This window comes from Drosophila kikkawai, chromosome 3R (genome assembly GCF_030179895.1).
Source record: "Drosophila kikkawai strain 14028-0561.14 chromosome 3R, DkikHiC1v2, whole genome shotgun sequence".
NCBI lineage: Eukaryota > Metazoa > Arthropoda > Insecta > Diptera > Drosophilidae > Drosophila > Drosophila kikkawai.
In genome coordinates this window covers 32070916-32092593 of record NC_091731.1, presented here as the reverse complement: position 1 = coordinate 32092593, position 21678 = coordinate 32070916, and the positions used below count along the sequence as shown (strand labels likewise).

The 21678-nt window shown below is 40.1% G+C and overlaps 4 protein-coding genes across 5 annotated transcripts; 2 read left to right on the top strand and 2 right to left on the bottom strand.

Moving 5' to 3' along the window:
* Positions 1-407: 407 nt before the first annotated feature.
* On the top strand, positions 408-1643 carry LOC108077591 (very long chain fatty acid elongase F-like). Its single transcript, XM_017170985.3, has 2 exons — positions 408-775; positions 837-1643. The coding sequence occupies exons 1-2, from the start codon at positions 557-559 to the stop codon at positions 1407-1409; spliced, it is 792 nt and encodes a 263-aa protein (XP_017026474.1). The 5' UTR covers positions 408-556; the 3' UTR covers positions 1410-1643.
* A 100-nt stretch (positions 1644-1743) lies between these two features.
* His4r (Histone H4 replacement) lies at positions 1744-2693 on the bottom strand. The gene is made up of 3 exons (XM_017171351.2): positions 2546-2693; positions 2119-2331; positions 1744-2059 (listed from the first exon to the last, which is right to left on the bottom strand). The coding sequence occupies exons 2-3, from the start codon at positions 2296-2298 to the stop codon at positions 1928-1930; spliced, it is 312 nt and encodes a 103-aa protein (XP_017026840.1). The 5' UTR covers positions 2299-2331; positions 2546-2693; the 3' UTR covers positions 1744-1927.
* A 292-nt stretch (positions 2694-2985) lies between these two features.
* put (activin A receptor type 2 punt) lies at positions 2986-10194 on the top strand. Its single transcript, XM_017171341.3, has 6 exons — positions 2986-3501; positions 5615-5800; positions 5870-6043; positions 7138-7283; positions 7354-8169; positions 8228-10194. The coding sequence occupies exons 1-6, from the start codon at positions 3450-3452 to the stop codon at positions 8405-8407; spliced, it is 1554 nt and encodes a 517-aa protein (XP_017026830.1). The 5' UTR covers positions 2986-3449; the 3' UTR covers positions 8408-10194.
* Positions 10195-10354: 160 nt separating this feature from the next.
* On the bottom strand, positions 10355-20252 carry LOC108077630 (serine-aspartate repeat-containing protein F). Of its 2 annotated transcripts, none has more exons than XM_017171043.3 (7): positions 19779-20252; positions 13607-13692; positions 13239-13541; positions 12397-12454; positions 12163-12234; positions 11579-12103; positions 10355-11520 (listed from the first exon to the last, which is right to left on the bottom strand). In XM_017171043.3, exons 2-7 carry the CDS (start codon positions 13613-13615, stop codon positions 11396-11398), a joined length of 1092 nt encoding a protein of 363 aa, XP_017026532.1. In that variant the 5' UTR covers positions 13616-13692; positions 19779-20252; the 3' UTR covers positions 10355-11395. The 2 variants fall into 2 exon arrangements, with proteins under 2 accessions (XP_017026532.1, XP_017026531.1); XM_017171042.3 differs by lacking the exon at positions 19779-20252 and adding an exon at positions 13928-14127.
* Positions 20253-21678: the final 1426 nt, after the last annotated feature.

Below are 21678 nucleotides of genomic sequence, written 5' to 3'. Positions count from 1 at the left end.
TTTTGCATTTATTCTGTGGGAAAGAGTCCAGAAAAAAACATTCGTGGGGAAGGCAAGATACATATATAAATATATATATGATATATTCAGATTGCATCGAATTAGCTGCAAATAAAATCTTTGCTTTACCCATCTTCTGACAAAATATCTGTGTATGATCTAGGTACTAGACATTATTCTTATTAAAGCTCTACATATGGATAAGTAGAGCCAGTATCGGGGGTTCGGACCTAGACCCCGATGCACTTCGTCCTTAAAGATATCGACATCATAAATTTAAGACGAAATCTGTTTAATTTGTATATATTTTCCGAATTATATTGAACTGTTCACTGATCACTGCTTGAATGACACTGTACTTCCAATGCAAATTCAGGTTTAGAACGTGCAGACTGCTTGACCCCTACAACATTTAATTTAATTACAATTACACGTAAAACCTGTACACATTGTAGGCATTCTTAAATAGCAGTTGGTTGCATAAAATGCGCTTAGTCGCTAATGAACTAGCAAACGCGGGTGTAGGAGCTCACTAAACGAAGACTATCCTTTCACCATGATTGAAATTCTTAACATGACTAGTTCAGGAGATCCCGTTCAGTTACCACTCATGGGCAGTCCCTGGTCCACGTTGATTATACTCTCGGCTTACCTGCTCATTGCGCTGAAGCCAGGAAGGAAGTTCATGGAGAACCGAGAGCCATTCGATCTGAGAGGCGTAATCAAGGTCTACAATCTAGTACAAATCTTGTACAACAGTCTGATGTTGGCATGTGTAAGTATCAAGCTTAAATAATCCTATGCATATACAAAAAATAACAAGATCCTGTCTGCAGGGCCTTTACTTTCTAATATTTTTGAAGGCCTACGACCTAAGTTGCGTCCACAGATTGCCCCTGGATCACGAACACAAAAACTGGGAGCGCGTGCTCGCATATGCGTATTACTTCAACAAGTACATGGACCTGGCCGAGACCATTTTCTTTTTGTTGCGAAAGAAGTTTAGGCAGATAACATTTCTGCACGTATTTCACCATTTCAACTTAGCCCTGTTTGGATACTTTTACATGACTTTCAGCGGGTATGGCGGTGTCATGTTCCCCGTGTGCCTTCTAAATGTGGCGGTGCACATTATCATGTACACCTACTATTACCTGTCCTCGGTCAGTACGAAGGTTCAGGCCAGTCTGTGGTGGAAGAAGTACATCACCATCGTCCAGTTAGTTCAGTTCCTTCTGGGGTTCATATACTTTAGCAACACCTTAAGGCGGCCCAACTGCGATGTTTCGCAAACGGTGATATATCCGGGAATGTTATTGCAGATCTCATTCTTCGTGCTATTCGGCAACTTCTATGTACGCGCCTACATACTGCCAGGCAGGAAACAGTCCCGACGGAAAATGCTGTAAGCCAGGAAAAATAATTTTGCACAGCTTAAGAGTAAAAAAAAAAAAATAAGGAAACGCTCTAGAAACAAAATTGATTACAAATTAAATGCAATTGCAAGAAAATAAAATATAGTGGAATGGAATAAATATAAAGGAATACGTTTAAATTATCGTCTAAAGGGTTAGAGATGAAATATATGTGACTATTAAAATAGGTACTATTTGGCTGAAAACAAAGGATAGGATATTAATAAAATAAATAATAATAAAAACTATGTGATGCTATAAAAAAGAGCTTTGTATAAGTAAAAATTGCATGCCTCTCCCGTTTTCCTGTCATTAGAAATACACCACATTTTTGTGCTCTAAGCGAGCCTATTTTTCTTTCTATTTATTTATGGGATTATCTTTGTGGAATACATAATATGCTGCGTCTGATTAAGATTTTAGTTACTGATTACTGGTTAAATTTCAATTCGATCAAGTAATTAGCTTTATGGGATATATTTATGTCAAAGTAAGTAAAAAGGGCCAACACCTTAGCCGCCAAAGCCGTAGAGGGTGCGTCCCTGGCGCTTGAGGGCATAGACCACATCCATGGCGGTTACGGTCTTGCGCTTGGCGTGCTCCGTGTAGGTGACAGCATCGCGGATAACGTTCTCAAGGAAGACCTGCGAAGAAGCATTGGCTTTGAAAACTGGCTCCTTTCGCTGCATTCGTCATTACTTACCTTGAGCACACCGCGAGTCTCCTCATAAATCAAGCCGGAGATACGCTTCACACCGCCGCGACGGGCCAAGCGGCGAATAGCGGGCTTGGTGATGCCCTGGATGTTATCACGGAGCACCTTGCGATGACGCTTGGCGCCTCCCTTTCCCAATCCTTTGCCTCCCTTGCCGCGTCCAGTCATTTTTTATAGTCAAGAAAATTTGTAGTTGGATACCTGTAAAAAAGAAGAGACGCAATTAACTGTAAAACGACGCCATGTTTGCGGTGCGAAAAAAAGGAGTTTGGCTACTGAAAACTTCATTTTAAACACATATTGTAGTGCAAAAGTTATGTATAAGGATGTTAACTTATATTTCAAGATTGTAAGTCGATATTTCAGCTTTGTTTTTATATTATTTACTTGTTTTTCTGCAGCAACAGAAACTCACCTTCAGAAAATTCCAGTTAATGTTTGTTAGTGAGACCGTACCTTAGAAACACTTAAATCCCAGCCTCAGGCAGTACTATCGATGGATAGAATACACTTAAAAAAATTAATTTATTCAGGCTGAAAATATCGACTAAGTATATCTATTCCTCGCTGATATATTTAGTAATTAATTAAATTATTCAGTCGTATATGGAATCCTATTATAGTTTTATTTTCAAACTTTCATTTTTTCCTTTTCATTTAATTAAAATTATTGTTATTATAAGAATGAACTAAAGGCCTTTTAATTAAAAAATAAATAAAAATTTTAAAAAGGTAAATATTTTGTTATAGTATCCCCGAAAAATACAAAAACATCAAATACTATCGGTTTCGGAATCCAGATATTAAAAATACCAACTGCCTACTTTGATGGCGTAGCCCTGGCTTGTTATCGAACTGAAACCATCGCTATCGCTTCGACAAAAAACCGAAAGACGTGCTCGCTTAAAAAAGTCGCAAAAAGCAGGCCTGCAGACCTGTAAAAGCAAGCAAAGTGCAGTGCAAGGTGTTTCCAGGTGCGCGCCGGTGAAAAGATATCAAGTCGAGCGGAAAACGTTTCGAATATCCGTGAAAAATGTGCATGCAAGCAGCGTGTGGCCAGCAAATTCGCTGCGTACCCACACACTCGCACCCACACACATAGTATACACGAAAAGAGAGTGCAGTGCATCGAGTGAGCGAGAAGGAGAGGGGAAGTGCGAACACAACAAATCCCAACCAGAACTGAGTGCCAAAAAGAAGAAAATACATAAAAAATAGTGATACACTTCACTACTCCGCAATTATATCTGAGCAATCAACGCGTATACGTAATACGCAGTGCTGTAAACAAGTTTAGCGGGTGGCGATAACGCATAACAATGGCCAACAAATACGATCTGCTGCTTTATCTAACGGCGCAGCTTTTACTGGGTATGTATAGTGTGTGTGTGCAGCGTGGGAGTGTAAGTGACCCTTATTGGCGCCTTAATGCCGGGGCGACACTGTTGTCAATAACATTTTATACTATATCCCCCATCGGATTTCTGAAATACAGGTATCTTTCCTGTATACAAATATTTTAGACGCGTGCGTGATTTCATAAGCACCACTATTACTTTATTAATATCACATGGCTCCAGGAATAGATAAAAGAGGGGTATATTGGTTTGGCGTCGGGTATGCTACGCTTTGTGGCATCGCAACACTAGATTAATGTATCTGCTGGTTTTTCGACCATATATTTTTGTTTAAGGTTATTGAAATCGTATACAAAGTTAGATTTTGTATTTAAGAATATACTTTAAGGACAATTCATACTTCAAAGCCTGTAAATACCTCAATAGCTTCTCTACAGGGTATCTACTTGATCGGATATCCTGTTAGCTCAATCCGTATCTATGCATTTGTGTTAGTGTTTGTACGCTGAGCATTTCTTTGAATGGATGTAGCTGCATTAGAAACTTGTTGTTGGATGGCAGATTCTGGTTTCTCTCTCTTCCTTTGAAGCCCCCACTCTCTCTTGGCTACCTTCTCACTCTCCCTCTCTCTCTTACTATGGCGCAATGCGCTCTCTTCCCTGTTGCTGTTGTTGTTGTTTCGGTTCCTGCTGCTATTTCCTTTTTTCCCCACAAGCGCCACTTTAAACCCATCCCTTTCTGTGTGCATAATGTGCCTGCTTATGTATCTACTTTACTATAAAGCATGCACGCTTACGAACCCCAACACACATATAAAACCAGAGCCAGCGATCCGATTACCCCCAAAGGACAGTGGGAATAAACAGTAAATAACTAAGTTGAAATATTAATGCTTACTTTTTGAGGTACAAATTAAATTGAGTTCTTTTGGTTTCAACATATTTTTTAATGTATTATAATTAATTTAATTAATATTATTATTATCCGTCAGATTTGGCCTAAAGATTTCGTTTGTGCTAATTAATGTTGTAGACCTCTAAATTAAAAAACTCGTGTTTTGACTGTCATTGAATCAGAGCTTCTGGATTATACATAGCATATGGGCATTTCCACAGAAATGTCAACCGCGGCCAAAAAACTAAAACTTCTCTAAAATGTTTTTTTCCAACATAGTAACATTAGGAAAAGGTCAATTGATTAAATTTGAAGGGTTTTATCATATTCTAAAACAAATTTCGAAATATTCGAATGCATATTCGCGCAAACACGATTTTTCATTATTTTGATGAAAAACATCATAAAAATGGGCCTGTTTTCTTTAGGTAATTACATCCAAACCGAGGCATTATGCTTTGACTGTTGTTTACTAACATCACAAGAAGAATGCAAAAAGTCGAAATAAAAAGGATATATGCCCTTCTAATTTACTTAAATAGTAAAAAATTACATGCAAAGTATGATGATAAAAACTGTCTGTTTTTGTCGCGTGCGAACACTTCAATTTTTTTTTAAATTTCTTAAATTTGAGCATACACTCAAAATCAACACTAACACCAATTATAGCCCTAGGCAAGAGTTATAAGTTAATATTTTTAAAAGAAATAAAAATAAAATGTACCATACTTTTTTTTGCTTTGAATGCGTACGAATGTCGCGTGCGACACCATGGAAATGCCCATATATTATGTGGCTTGACCCAGATGAACTCGTTGGCACGAGATTGGGCCCATTGTGCAGGCATTGCATATCCGTGCATTGGGGCCATGCCCACTCAAAGGCTGGTGTGTGGCCAGTGGGGCTAATTCCGTGCCCGGATGGGGTGGCTTTCAATGGCAGAGGAGGGTCCCCAGCTTAGGATCCAACTCGCCCCTCCTTGTGGGCATGCGATATGTGTACAAAGGATAGCGCCCACAAAGAGTCCTCCTCGTACTGCTCTCCGACAAAGAGGAGGGACCCCATTCCCCAAATATACTCGGCTTTATGTTTGCCCCTTCCTTTGAATGCTTTTAACCGATAATTCCATTAACTTTGATCCTTTAATCGGGATTATGACGAGGCGTTACCAAATCACTTCTAACATTTTTAAATATAGAACTTAATGCTAATGATATTGATATATTTTTCAGCCTGCTGCCTTATTGGGATCCAAGGTTCAATCCTACCCGAGGGACACCACAACATCGCCTGCGAGCACTTTGACGAGAAGATGTGCAACACATCCCAGGACTGTGAAACGCGGATCGAGCACTGCCAGGTGGAGCAGGACAAGTTCCCCAGCTGCTATGTGCTCTGGAGCACCAACGAGACTACGGGTGAGGGGCCTAGTGGCAAATGGGCATTTTTAACGGAATACTGATTGCATTCTCGTTTCCCCCCTTTAGGCGCTATGCGAATCAAGATGAAGGGCTGCTTCACATACATGCACGAGTGCAATCAGACGGAGTGCGTGACCGGGGAGCCGCGACAGGAGAACATCTTCTTCTGCTGCTGCAAGGGATCGCGCTGCAATTCCGACCACAAATATATTAAAACCACAACAGAGGCAACCACGCAAGGTGAGTTCTGGGTTGGGGACTCGTATTTGGTTTCGGTTTCTCTCTAGCGTTGCTGCGCGGATTTGTCTTGGTCGTGTTTACCCCAATTTTGTTATTTTTTCCGTTTGCATATTTATTTATTTTTTGTTTTGTTTGTTTTTGTTACTCGTTTTTTATTGCATCTTCAAGTTGCACGAAGGGGAGGCCTTACTTTGCCCATAAAATCCCTCTCCTGCCCATCCGAGGCAGCGTTTTTCGTGTTAACGAACTCTCGACGCGAAGTGGCGCCCATTCCCCCATTTTTTTTTTTTTGTATATTCCTTTTTTTTATTTTTGCATCTACAGGCCCAGCAACCCCTTTTGGAGCAGCATGTGTTGCAATTTCTGCCCTCCTGTGCACGTTCACTGGTTCGTTTTTATTTTTATAGTTAGGAACGAGTGTTGAGTTCAGGGGTATATTGGATATATTCGAATAGGTGTAAGAGGAAGTGTTTCCGTTTATTTTGTTTATTATTTCTCTACTAATAAGTAAATCTCTTAAATATCTTTGTGATATAGAATTTAATACATTTTTAATACGAACATCGAGTCCTTTAGAATATAAATTTCGAGCTCTTCATATCAAGTTTTTTTAAATGTACATTAAAAACCATTGTTAATGTTGTTCTTTTCATAAAAAATTAATGTGAAAAAACCTATTTTTATGGTTAAAGCCTTTTTAGTGTTCTAAACATATAAAAACACGAGGTATTCTCTAGTCAATAGACTTTGCTACCTTTGTTTTTATTTTTGGGGTGTTGCTGCCTTTGCCTTTGACTTCGGGAGCTTCCGAACCCTTTGCTACTGCCTGCCACAGCGTCTTTTGTGCCTTGCGCTTTGTTGTTTTGTTCTTGGGGCTCTAGCTTGCTTTTATCTCGAAACAAAATGAGGAGAAAAAGAGATGCGAAATTGGGGGCGAACTTTCGTTTTTTGGTTTTCGTTTTGCCTTTTATATGGCCACCCCAGCAGCGTAGTGCCTGGATGCCACTCGAGATGTTGTTCACCTGTGGCAAGCTAGCGTTTAAAGCCCTCTTTAATGTTCCCATATTCTCGCTCCCTTGTGTGTGTCCTTGCAGTGCCCAAAGAGAAGACGCAGGATGACAGCAATTTGATGTACATTTACATTGGCACCTCCATCTTCAGCGTGCTCATGGTCGTGGTGGGCATGGGCCTGTTTCTGTACCGACGCCGCAAGCAGGCGCACTTTAATGAGATACCCACGGTGAGTAAATCCCATATATTTATATTACTGTGATCATTATTTTACTTTCCTTGATTTTATCCATTTCCAGCACGAGGCGGAGATCACCAATGCCTCACCACTGCTGTGCAATCGCCCCATTCAGCTGCTGGAGCAGAAGGCCAGCGGCCGGTTCGGTGATGTGTGGCAGGCCAAGCTGCATGGCCAGGATGTTGCCGTCAAGATCTTCCGCATGCAGGAGAAGGAGTCGTGGACTGCGGAGAATGACATCTATAAGCTACCGCGTATGCGACACCCCAACATCCTCGAGTTTCTGGGCGTGGAGAAGCACATGGACAAGCCGGAATACTGGCTGATATCCACGTACCAGCACAATGGATCGCTGTGCGACTACCTCAAGTCGCACACCATCACCTGGCCGGAGTTGTGCCGCATTGCCGAGTCCATGGCCAATGGACTGGCCCATTTGCATGAGGAGATTCCGGGTTCAAAAACAGAAGGTCTTAAGCCGTCGATAGCCCACCGGGACTTTAAGTCGAAGAATGTGCTGCTCAAGGGCGATCTTACAGCCTGCATAGCGGACTTTGGACTGGCTATGATCTTCCAGCCGGGCAAGTCATGCGGCGACACTCACGGCCAGGTGGGCACCCGTCGCTACATGGCGCCGGAGGTGCTCGAGGGTGCCATTAATTTCAATCGAGATGCGTTTTTACGCATAGATGTCTACGCCTGCGGCTTGGTTCTCTGGGAGATGGTGTCGCGGTGTGACATCGCTGGGCCTGTGGGCGAGTTCCAGCTTCCATTCGAGGCGGAGCTGGGCCAACGACCCACGCTGGACGAAGTCCAGGAGAGCGTGGTGATGAAGAAGCTGCGCCCGCGGCTGCTCCCCGCCTGGCGAGCCCATCAGGTGAGTCAGCTCAAGCTACGAAAAGTTATTGTTAATAATATTTGTTGAATTTGTACAGGGTCTAAATGTGTTCTGCGACACCATGGAGGAGTGCTGGGACCACGACGCCGAGGCGCGTCTTAGCTCGTCGTGCGTTATGGAGCGTTTTGCGCAGCTCAACAAGTATCCATCAGCCCAGCTGCTGATCAAGAACATAACCAACATTGACGATGCCAAGGAGTCAACAAACTGCTTATAGAAGCGGTACTAAGCCACAGGCCATCTCTAGCGGGATCTGTGGCTCGCCAGCCAATCAATGGGAAGCCCTTCTCACTCGGCAGTCTATCGATAGTTTGATAAGTAAGCGCGGATCGTCATCAGCCAAGCCAATACCAGATAAAGTCTTTAGGATAACGTTTTTGTTCATCGAAATAGGTCGACAAACAGCCATGATCTTGCATCTGTTGGGCGTGAGTATACACTGAGCCAAACAGAACAAAGAGTGTTGAAGCGTGGCGCTATGTGCATAGAGATGTGTTGATAACTCATCCCACATTGACTTCATTGACTGATAACCATATATAGTTCTAAAAAGAAACGATGCATATAACGTACAACTTGTTTGAAGATTATTGTCTAGCCCTTTTAACTATAGCTATTATTTCCCCTATGTCGTCACCAGGTAGCCTTAAGTTTAAAATTAATTTCTATATAATTTTCCTATAAACTCCTTATAATTTCTTAACTTTTTAAATTGTAACTTTTACTTTTACTTTTGTAGTAGACGTTACGTATTAATTTCTGTGTTTTAATGTTGTATTTTTAATAAAATACATTTAAATGGATTTTATGTTTTGTATTTATTTCTTTAATTACCCAACGTAGTGCCAACGACCCTCAGACATCACTTAGGTCTAATATATGTGTAATTATTGTAATTGTATTCTAATTCTACTGGACAGTACAAGCAAACACCTGAAGTTTTCAAAGGAAAGTTTCTTTTTAACGAGAATCGAACTTAAGAGCGTATAACATATAGATATAAACAATATATACTCTTTATAAACACACAACACTCTCACATAGGCACATGAAACACACACGCAGTCTTAGCAGGTTTATACAAAAAACCGTATTATATCAAAATGCATAATGCCTATATGGCATTATTCATGTTGTTATTATAAGGTCTTTATACGCAGCACATATTAAATCTTAAAAGTCTTATTGAATATTCAGCTCGTAAGAAATAGCACGAGTAAGTATGTTAAATATTGTTATGCTGAGATAAGGGATATATAAGAACTTTAAGTGATTCTTTCGAGTTTATTTAAAACTTGTTTTGCGCCGCATCTGAAATATACTTCTCAATTCACACTTAAGATATCAACTAAAACGGAATATACATACATATATACACGACACAAAACGAAAACAAACAAAGCTTCATTACCTGATTTTTTTGAGCAACTTACAAGAGCAAATAGTTTACAAACGAAACATATTAATCTTACTAATAGAACAAATTTTGTTATGCTGTAATTTAATTTGTATTATTTCAACTTGGTGCTGTAACAAATTATTACAACTCCAAAAACAGAGATATAACAATAATAGGAAGAGAATTAAAACGAAACAGTATTCGGAGAGCAAGGAAAATATTAAATATATACATATATTTAATCAAAGTAGTTTGTTACACATATCAAAATGGTACATTGGAAAGAAAGGAGGAAAAAAAGCAGAGAACTTTTTATAATATTATACAAGACAACTGCAATTTTTGTATATTTTTTATGCATTTCACAAAACATAAAACAAAAAGAATGAAACGGAATGAAGTTTGATCATGCAAATGTTTTTAAAACATCCCATTTTTGAATATCATCCAGCAAAGTTTTATAAAAACCCATAAGTGACGATAACAACATACATACATATATTCAAAATGATTGCAAGTCATGTTAATAACAAAATTTACGAATAAAAATGAGGATCTTTGATAATAATGGATTTAAAATAAATAAGCAAATGTTTGATTAACAATCCAAAAGTGTGTTTTCTCTTAAAATATATAGGAAACAACGTGAAAGAGTAGTGTTTTTTGATTTGATTTTTCAGAGATTCCGCTGGGTGTACACTGCAGGCAAAGCAAGGAAGAGGCTACCTTTTATCCCATAAAAAATGCAATTTCTTTTCCAGCTTTCTTGCCACATTTTATTATTACAATTTTTGTCTTTCGTAAACATACAGACCATTCGGATTATAATGTAATTCAACAATATAGTTGGAAAAAACTTATCGAATACAAATATATTTTCGCTGAATAATAAGTATTACGGGGGAGTTTTTAGAGTTGCATCCTCGTTAACTTATAGAACCTAAACCGAACCGAGAGTACAGGGCTTAATCGGATACAAAATATATCTATTTACACTCATCTACGTAGTTTTGTGACTTTGGACCATTTCAGTTGTAGTTCTACACTCATTCGTTCGTTCCACCTGTTGTCAGACTTATCCTTATCGTAACTCCTTCTCCTTCTCATCTCTAGTTCTCTTTGTGGGGAAAAATCGATCTCTATCAAATGCAAATATGTAAAGCAGCATTCCGAGTCCTGTGCGTTCTGAATGGGTGTCTCTTACTAAAAAATATATATATACGTGTAAATCTATGTAAATCTATATATTGATTCTGTTTCGCGATTTCCGCTATATGCGTCTTACGGTATCGAGTATATCTTTATTGGGCTCTGCGGCTATATATCTAGGATAAACATGTACAGTATATATGTGTATGTGGTATAAATAGGTATTGATGTATATATATATAAGTACTTATTGAGTTTGTACGATATGTTTGTCCTAGGGAGACTCGCGTTTGATCAAAAACTTAGCTACCGGAGATACAAGATACAAGATACAAGATACAAGATACAGAGTACGAATTACAAGTTACAAGTTACGAGATACGAGAGTATGCTGTCAGGGACGGTTTCTAGGTTCGTAAAGCGATCGCACTAGTGGAGAGACTAGTCGGGCAAGGGCTGGTGGAGGTTACGGTCTTTATAGAGTTATACAAGAATATATAGATGTAAATGTAGAGACGACACTGTGCGGTCAGGTAGAAAATCATACTAATTTTCTTTTCCGGAAAATTTCATTGATCCTCTTTATTCAGCAAGCGTTTCGCAATCCAAAGATAATACCCGCACAGTGTTAAATTAAATATTTTTGTGTGTAGATTTTTAATAGGGTTCATCGGTGCCGCCGGATACACCGCACTTGGAGCGCAGGATGGCCGCCAGGCGCTGGGTCAGCGGTTCTGTCGGGGACTCCGAGTCGCTGCAAGAGGCGGAGGGCACTTTGTTGCCTGGAATTTAAGTAAAGAACTTAACTTGGGTATTTTTGTATAGAAGAAATCCCCTTACCATTGCTCACATCCAGGTCTGTAGTTGCGTTATCCTTGAGACCGAAATGGAGGCTAACCGGGACAATGTCGTCCTCTTCCTCCAGCAGCAAACTGGAGTAGGAGTGCGTGGTGTTGTCGCTGCGTCCGCCCCCGCCACTGGACGAATTCCTCGAGGATCCTGAATCGTTGTGGGAGTGGGAATGAGTATGTGAGTGGGGAGTGTGTACTGCCAGGGCTGCTGGATCCTGCCCAGCATCGTCTATGGGCAGCTCAAAGTCATCGCCGCTGCTGCTGCTCTCCTCCTCGCCATCCATCACATCCACATTGTCTATCTCGTCGTCACCCCATCCATTATCCTCCTCGGAGCAGTTGTTGCTGCTCTCGCTGTCTCCATCTGCATCGGCATCCACATCCGCATCTCCATCTGCATCGCCACCGTCGTCGCCATCAGCATCTGCTTCCACATCGGAGGCGTGCAGGTCCAGGGCCAGGTCGGGCGATGAAGATTTATTGTAGTTTTCATCGCTGTCGCTGGATGTGGCCACTGGGGGGGAAATACCATTAATTAACTGCCGTCACCTTTAACCAGAGTTAACTACATACCGGCCCTCAGTTTGTCCAGGATGAGCGGATAGAATTCCTTGGCCGTGGCATTGTTGGGTTCGTATTGGAGAACTGTAAGGTAAATAAATATATTTATTGAAGGATTTCTAATTTATAAATCCTTTTGTAGTAAACAGCACATTTATAGTCCCCTCAAAACAATATAGATAAAATAAATAAAGCCCTCGCCAATATTGCGACATACTTTGGCTGGAAGATTCTTATAATACTCACTCAATTTGCAGTATTTCAATGCCTTTTTGTAGTCCTTCAGCATCACGGCGGACAGGAACTGCAGGAGAAAATATAAAGAACGCACAATACAGTATAGTAGCTAGCACACGGAGCACGAAGCACTCGAGCCTCGCACAATATATGTAAGTTTAAGGGAAATGCCATCAAATCCTTTTGAATTTTCTCATAACATCTGAACAACAAAAGGCTTATGTGTACTATGCTATGCCCGCCCGCTTCTGGTCCACTGGCCCACATTGCGGCAGGAGGACAGAAAAGTTGACTCTGCTGAAAGTTGAATGCGCTCGAAAGCAATTTATTAGCAATCAATAAGCCCGGCCAAGTGCGCTTGGTGGCGTAATCCCGCTGCCGAAAGGACTTTAACTTAAATCCGCAATCTGCCCTGGCAGCGCAGCAATTTGCATTTGCATAAGTTCTGTTTCGCCTTTGTGCTTTGCTGCCAAGGACCCTTCTTCTTGTTGTGGGGCTCAGCGAAAAATAAAGAAAAATCGAGAAGTGTGCCACGCTTAGATAATGAGTGCCACATAATGGAGGTTATTTATGGAGGAGACCAGCGGGTGCAGGAATTTCATAAAAGAGATCATAAGCCTTTCTTAACTTGAAGTAATCTTCAATGGAAAGCTCTCATGTTTAATTTGAAGTTTAATTCATCTTAATATAAACCGAAATTATATAAATTTATTGTATTAAGTAAACCTTCAACACCTGTCTGAGAAAGAGCCACATTTTTCGCTTCGTTTAACCCTTGATTCCTTGGAAAACTAACTATAGCTCGCACTATTTTTATGACCCATTCAGTGGCTTTCTAGTTAAGCTCTTACCTCGGCCAGAAACTCTGTGGGCGCGGATATGCTCTCGTCGGCGTCCGTGTACTCTGACAGGCTCTGGCTGAGGTCCTCACTGGAGGCGGAAGTGGGCAGGCCGGAAGCGGAAGCTGCCGCAGCGGCAGCAGCTCCGTTCATTATGTTTATGTTGTTTGCCGTGCCCGCACCTGCACCAGCTCCTGCACCTGATGTTGTCATGGTTGTGGTGGCAGCCGATGCTCCCATTAGGGCATTATCGTTGTCCATGTTCGGCTTGACCGCATAGACGCCATTGCCATTCGATTTGTCCATGTAGAGAAGCTGAAAAATAATGGCTGATTTAAGTGCAAAGTCCCCCAGGAAATGAGTTTTCATCCCATACTCACATTTGACATGATTTCTGCCGGCGATAAAAATGTCCAATTTCACAATTGTGTGCTAACTTCAATTTCGCATTTTCATTGCCTTGTCTCTGCAATGGCAATTAGAAAGGGAAATAAATTTAAATTTCAATCGAGTTAAGACTGCTGCAACATCGAGAGTGCCGCATCGATTTCGTTGCTTTCGATTCTTATCCCTAATTGGATTGCCCCACCTTCGACCTTGTGTGTGGGCCAAGTCGTAACCAGAAAATAGACCAAGCTCAGCCACAAAGAGCGCTGGATGTATTCGTTAAATGTTAAATGCCAAATGCTAATTCCACTTACACTTTTTTGCGCTCTGGATGAGGGCAGACAGTCGCTTTTCCAAGCTAACCGCGTGAATATATTCAGCCGAACTTGGCACTGAAAGGAATTGGGGTATACTAAGGCAGGTATAGCAAAGGGATTTATTAAAAAGTTCTATGAATATCGAGGTTAAAACATCGTTTTTTTAAATTTCGAAACAGTATCGATATTTTAGGCTGTCAGGCAAAAAACAGTTTCAAATATGCAGACAACATTTACTAGAATAAAAACTAATAAATATTTTAGAACATAAAACACTCATTCAATTTGTCAAATGGCGCCAAAGTAGTTTACACACTCTTTAAAGATTTATTTAGTTTGATTTCAAAGCTGAAATTTTCCAAGTGCTTCACAAAATTCAATAATGCGGCATGAATTGTGGAAATGGTATGGGTTGAGGGATGAGTACGGCTTTTCTTTAGCCAACTAGTTGAATGGGCCAACACGACATGCTAACATACGAATTTGCCGGTTGCAAATGAGCAGAATTGTTGGCGTTCCTCCGTTTAATTGGCGAGCGACATGCACCACGCCTTGGGGTATGCAATGAATATTTCGGCTTGGTGCCGGGTTATTTGTGCAGCATTTGCAGACAGCTAAGTGTACGTGTAACAGTGTGTGCCATCTGTCTGCTCCTTTCAATAACCGAAATCACTTCGGAGTCAAGGACTCGGGGGGACGTCATTAAAAACAATAAATTTGCCTTACTGCCTCGACAGGCGAATGATTTACTTAATGGGCTCCCAGACCCCGGTTTCTGGCTTGCAAAATCAATATCAATAATTGCACATCTCGCCGCGGGCTCAAGCCATAACTGACATGGCACAAAGATACACGGGAAAATATGGGCATGACAAGCGATAATTGGGTGCACTTTTGGTGTAAATAATAATATTATTTATAATAATTATTATGACTGAAAGAAAGATAAGAGAATTTATGACAGGTGGTTTAAATCTTATTGGTTCTGATTATGGGAAATATGTTTTGAGAGCTTGGAATTTATAATTTTTATGAAATACATTAGTTTAAAAATGTATTTCAAATTATAATGAATATATTTTCCATAACAGAAGTGTAATTGCCACATGAGTACAGTTATGAGTCCTGTTTCCTCTCATATCCTTATAGTTTTCTGCAGTGCTTCCCTTGTTTACTTGTGCAAAAATGGCCCTTAATTGTATTTTATACTGACTCCATTGAATTCTAATTGCCGGCTGCCCGTCTCTGTCACTCAGTCCCTCCTCTCTTTTCTCTCTTTTTGTGAATCCTTTGTCACTGCAAACAACACGTCAGTCAGTCAATTGTCTGCGATTTGTTTACTCGTCGGTTGATCCCTGCCATCCTTTCGTTTCGTTTTGTTTCTGGCATTTCCAAATGTCAGACATGTCTGGCCCATCCTGTCACGCAACTCTATTGCAGGACCTGCAGCTCGAGCTGTTTATACCCAATCGAATAACTGTATTTGTTGCTAATTTTGGCCAGACGACGGACGACACTTGCAAGGTTCGCACATTTTCCAGAGAAAGCTTTCCAAAGTACTGCCACTCACCATGTGCCAGCGTTCTCACGACAGCTTTAGTTGCCTTTATGGGCTTTGGAACTAACTTGTTCAGCGAAGCTCAATTAACACGAGTGGGAAAACTAATTTTAAAATAAGATTAAATACGTTTTCTTCCCACCCGATACAAAAGTTTTTTTCCCCCAAGTTGGTAAAGCAGTTACAAACAAAACTTAAGTAAAGTTTCTCGTTTTGCCATACGAAAGGCTTTCAAACTCGAGAAACAGAAGCGAGAACAATGATGCTTAAAATTGTATTAAAAACATTTGCGGGCGGTTTTGGTTTAAACTAATAGCTGGGTTTTTGTTTTAAGAGTTTATTTGTGTTTTAGGTAAACTATTTTAGGCTTTAAGTAAGTATAAAAGGTTGTTTGTGAAAGCAAAGAGAGTAATTATTCTAGAAATAAAACTCCTTCCACACTCCCTTTTTTACAGGGGTTATTTTTCTAAAAACAGCTGCACATTTTCCCCTTTGTTCCAGGAACAGTAATAGAAAAACTTTTCCTACGGTGAGACCACAAACACTTGCTCTAGGAAATCATTTTCGGTTTGCATAATTAAAGTGTCTTCTGACAAATTGAATTTCCCCTTGCAGCTCAGCTCAGCTCGGTTCACCTTTCCATACCTGTATAACCAACTCCTCTTTTAGGGTGAACCTAATTTGGAGCCAGCGAACCGGAAAGTTATGTACAAGTACATGTGTGTACGAGTACATATGCGTCATGGGGTCACAGGGCAGTAAAGTTGCATAAAAAGCCATTGGCTGCGCCGCAACTGCAATTTCAGTTGTCCAGTTTTGCAAAATGCGACGAATAATTTATAACAAAACACTTAAATGCGACTGCGACTGGCGGATACCAATCCACGACCTAGGCCCATTCGAATGTTTGCCAAATTGCCGGCCAGTTGGGGCTTATTTGAGCCAAAACAACATGCAATATGTAGTCCGTGGTCCTGTCGCCTGCCAACAACTACTATTACTATATACAAAATAGGCGGAGAAGGAGCAGCAGGAGCAGAAGCTACCGATCCGAAGGTCCTTGCCATCGGCCAGTCACAACACGAGCCGTTAATGAGTTTCGCATTTAATACATTTTTTAGTCCACAAACAGTGACCGGACGAGCCCATCTGGCCAGGCCCACTCCTGCAGAGGGAAAAATATGTAGGTGGTGTGATTGGGGAGTCTCTTTTTAATTATTTAAATTAATTTTAAAATAAATTAAACTATTAGATATTTATTTATTGAAGTTTGGAGCACAAATTATAGTTATTATTTAAAAAAAATATATAAAGTTATTTAAAAACTTTCAATTTTAGTTATTAAATATGCTTTAAATACGATTAATCCTTTTCAAAACCTTCAATTATAGTAATTTAATATTTTTACAATACTATTATTTATTCTCTAATCATTTTTTATTAGAGCCTCTTTAATATCTATCCAATTTAAAGTATACTTTTTCGCTCCGTGGTGTCACAGGGCAAAAATATTGTCAATAAAAGCCGAATTTATGATAGAGTATATGAGTATGTATGATAGTATATAGTAGCCTGCAGCCAAACGACTTTGCGAACTGTAATAACAATTCGTAGTATATATATGCTGGTGCGCTGCCTTCGGCTACGAAGAGAGTCCAGTCCTTGGAAAGGACGTAGACGTAGACATAGCCATCGTCGTGGGCCAAATTGCCCGATTATAATGATCGCCCCAGAAATGTTGTTATCGTTTTTCTTTGCCGCTGCAATTACGGTTGATGCTGCTGCTGCTGCTGCTGCTGCTGCACTTTGAGAGGCTGCCAATTGTTGGCCATTTAACTGCTCCCACTCGCTGCACAAATATTATGGTAAAAGTGTTCGCAAAAAGTGCCTATAATACAATTCCCTTGGGGGCCCAGGATTCGATTTCTTTGACTGCCGGAATTCACAGTGAAAAATTCAATTTAAAAGTGAAACGGAAAAGCCACAGAAAAATTCCTGGAAATTGCCATAAAAAATCAATTCCTCTTTATCCGCTTTATACTTTCAATAAGCCTTGACTATTACCCGAATTATTATTCTCATGAAATTCCAATCAATTGAATTGACAACTAATAACATCAAAAATATTCCATAAACTTTGAAAAGGCTTTCAATTTCAGGGAAAACTTTAAGACTTTATAAGCCATTGAAAAATGTTTTAGCCAAAGTTGGATTTAAATTTTTTTTTCGGGTAAAATAACGACCTCACTCGTGGCAAGCCTTTAAAAGCAGCCGATGCCAGGCTCATATTTTATAGCTCTCTTTGGTATTAGAATATTCAAAAGAAAAACTTTTCGGCAGACGGAAAAAAACTTTACTGTGGAAAGTTTAATTTGCTGGCACCTCCTTACCACCCATTTTATCCATAAAAAAAGCACCCCTTTCCAGGGATCCAAGGACGGGTTCGTTGTGGTCAATGGCTTTGTATGAATTACAATCGATATTCGGCGGATGGGGTTAGGATATCTATAAGCTTGCGGTTTAGATGGCCAACCAAGCGGCAAATAAGCAATTATGCTCTATGTGTGTTTCATATGCATACCTCATACTCAGGCGCTCACACACACACACATTTATTTGGCATTCCTTTGAAAGGATGCACTACGAGGCGTATGCGCAATATTGCTTTTAATACCACAAAGCACCGCCTTGACTGTGGATTTGGCCCCCCAGACAATGCGGCTCTGCCTGGTAATTGTTCGCATTGTATTGCCTTTGGCTTTGTTTGTCGTTCTCATCCACATATAATACCTAAACAGGAATATATAGTATATATATAGTTATATGTACATATTTGGGGTGCTTCATCGGGGATTTTGCGGTGACTGGATGCTTTTTCTCAGCTTTTGCTGACTGACTCGAGACTCGCAGTGCTAATTAAAATTATAGCAACAAGGGGCCAACAAAAACCCGGGCTGGGGTTGAGGCTAAGAAAGGGGCAGAGAGACGTTTTTATACCCAGGAGCGGAAGCCGCCGGCTGACACAGAAAGCAAAGCGGAAACACCTGAGTTTCTGCCTGGATGGAATAGTGTTTGTGAACAGCACACACGCTAACAAGTTGCGGCAAAAAAGTATATACATATATATTGTGTGTATAAAAAAACCACGCTAAGGTGTCACAAAATAGTACCCTGCTTTTATTTGATGAACAACTAGCATACTTTTTTGGTATGGTTACCTTAGTGTCAGAAATATTACCTTTTGAAAGAAACTTTTTAATTAATAAATTTACCAGTTATATTGTATAAATGAGGTAAAAATAAAAAAAAAATTAATCTATTTCTTAGCTGATTTAGCTTCTGTTGTGGATTTTTTTCAGGAAAAGGTATATAAAACCTTTTTTTTGTATTTTCATTACAGTCTCTAAATGTTCATCTCTAGCTTGAATTTTTACCATGTTCATTGAATAATTATCCCACGTAATAAATATTATTCCATTTGGATCCCATATGCCACATATACCCCTACCATTTCCCATTACTGAGTACCCAGTACACACACTCGTACGAGTGTAGGCCAGCTTTGACAACTTGAAATATTTATGAGTGCCCGCCAACTCGACCCAAAGACGCTGGTGACAAGCCAAGAAGAGCTGAAACAGAAACCAGTGCAACACAAAAAGTACTATTCATGCAATACATATGCACATATATAACATTAAATTTCATATATAGAACTGAACTAAAACTGAAAGGCTTTAAAGTAGAAATGGTACATCTACAAGATTTTGTTCCTTACAAAACATTAGGGAAATTGTTAAAACACTATTTATTATTAAAATTAGGGGAAAACTAAACTACCTTTTTTTTATACCATTTTTAAACCATCCCTTCGGTTTTTAAATTTGACTTATTTTGAATATATTCTTGGCTCTGCACTTTATAAATGCATTTTAATTTTAATAAAAATAATGTGTTTTGTAAGCATTTCACATATTTCGTTTGGGAATTGAGGGGGTTAAGCCTGCGTGGCCGAGGAATGTGAAGGGGCCTCGAGTTGATCGTTTAGAACATCATTAAAAATGTGCCGCCCGGCTGAAAGTTTCAAGTACTCGGCGGCACTCGCCCAGAGTGTGGCAACCGTTGCCGCTTTCGAGTGGTGCAAATAAATAATTAAAATTTGAAAAAATCTCGGCCAGAGGAGCACACACACAAGTCGCGCCAAGGACGAAGGTTAATGCGTGGCAGAGCAGGTGAAAAATCTGCCATAAATTTCATGAGCCTGCTGACAGGCAGAAGGACCTGGCCTACCTTCAATTATTTACGAGCGGCGTCTGTGCATCTCCGGCTGCTGCTGCTGCTGGATTTTTGCTTCTGCCGTTTCCGTTTCCGCTTCTGAGCTGCGGTGCCCAACAAGTCCCAGGATTAATTAGCGTCTGGTCCCCGGACTTTCGCCGAATCAAAGATTCAGTGGGTGAGGGGAGACTAATTAAATGTGGGCGCGCGTGTGTGTTCTCCCCGGGCTTCTTCTACGCAGTGGAAGCTGGAAAAGTGCCTGCAAGAGTGTCCTTTTTGCGTAGCTGCCTGCACACAACAACACCGTCTCACAGGTCCTTCGATTTCGGTTGCACGGTTATCGTTTGGACTGCACACACTTTATGTTTGTATTTATTTGCAAATATTTAACTTGAACAACTTTGAATACTTTGATTTTGCAATGCGTAAAGTGGAAACGTTTTTATTTTCCCTTCTGTGAAATGAATTCGTTCCGCCTTTTTGCGTCGCAGTTTCGCTTAATTAACAGAGTCGACGACTGAACGAAATGTCCTTTTATACACACTTGTTCGCTTTTACCTTGTCGAACATAGAGCTTTCGCCTCTCTTCAGACAGCTTGCTCTCTTTGTTAGTTTGTGGCTCTCCCTGGATGGTTTGGCAATACTCCGTTTTTTACTATACGGAGTATTAATTTATAATTATTTTAGTGGAAAAAAATATAAATAAATTGATTATAAACAATTTATAACAACAAATTCAGAAGTTTAAGAACAAATGTTTGGCTTGTGTTTTCAAAAAGAGTCTCAAAGTGTCCAAAAATATTTAGAATGTTTTGTCTTTTATTTATTAACACTCGATCTAGACAGAGAAATCTTCTTAAATAGAGAAAGAAAGCATTGAAAACATTAATTCAAATATAGGTATTTGAATATAAATAATATTTTTGAAATTAAATATATTTAAAATGTAACTAGAAAAACAATAATTTAAATACATTTACATTTCTGTAATCTATGTTTTTATTAGTAAAAAATATTATTTTAAATTGTATGTTAAAATATATTTGTTTAACTTCCCAAACCTTAATCCTTGCACCTGCGTAAAAGCTTGACTCTCTCAAAGCTTTGCTCTCTTACAAGGCCTCTATTTTGCTCTCTCATTTGGTTACAGCATTTACAGTGCTAGGGAAGCAAAACAAACAACACAACAGAGAGTAGCAAAAGAGGAGCACATAGTAGCAGAGAGAAGCAAAATAAGAGGTAAAAGGAATAAACCAGAGAGAAAGCCGAAATTTGTATACCCTTACAGTTTGAGTTAGAAGTCTGAATTTAAAATCGACCACAAATTTCGAATAGCTTTTCTGTGCTGTAATTTTTAAAGGCAAACCGAAAGGGTATAAACTAAAAAGAGAAACCGCTGGAAGTCGGAAATGGTGCAGGCCAGAGACTGATGGCCGACTGCTTGTGGCCATGTTGGCTGTCACTCGCCTGTATGGGTGTCCATGTAACGCAGCAGATGGCTAATGGCTGCCGAAAGGATGCAAAGGACGAAAGCTGCGAGTCAGCTGGGAAAAATACTACGCATCGGCCATTGGGAGACGAGCAGAGCGGAGCGAGATATATTTTTGCGGCCCATTGAGTGTGAATTAAGAGATGCCGGCTTAGTGCGAATCCTTGCTGTGTCTCTACTATATGCGGGTGTGAATCTGATGCATCCTGCATGTTCGCCCTCAAGCGCCGGATGTTGGTGGCAGGGCAGACTGGATGCGTTGTGAGGCTTCTCCATTTCACATTTCACATTTTGCATTTCAGCATTTTTATGGCTCACAAACAGAATTGCCCTCGTATTGGTGGGGAAGTCAACAGCGATATGCTCTTTTAATCCGAATATTAAATATGGCGACAAGCCACTCAAGGGCTTGGGTGGGTGGTTCCA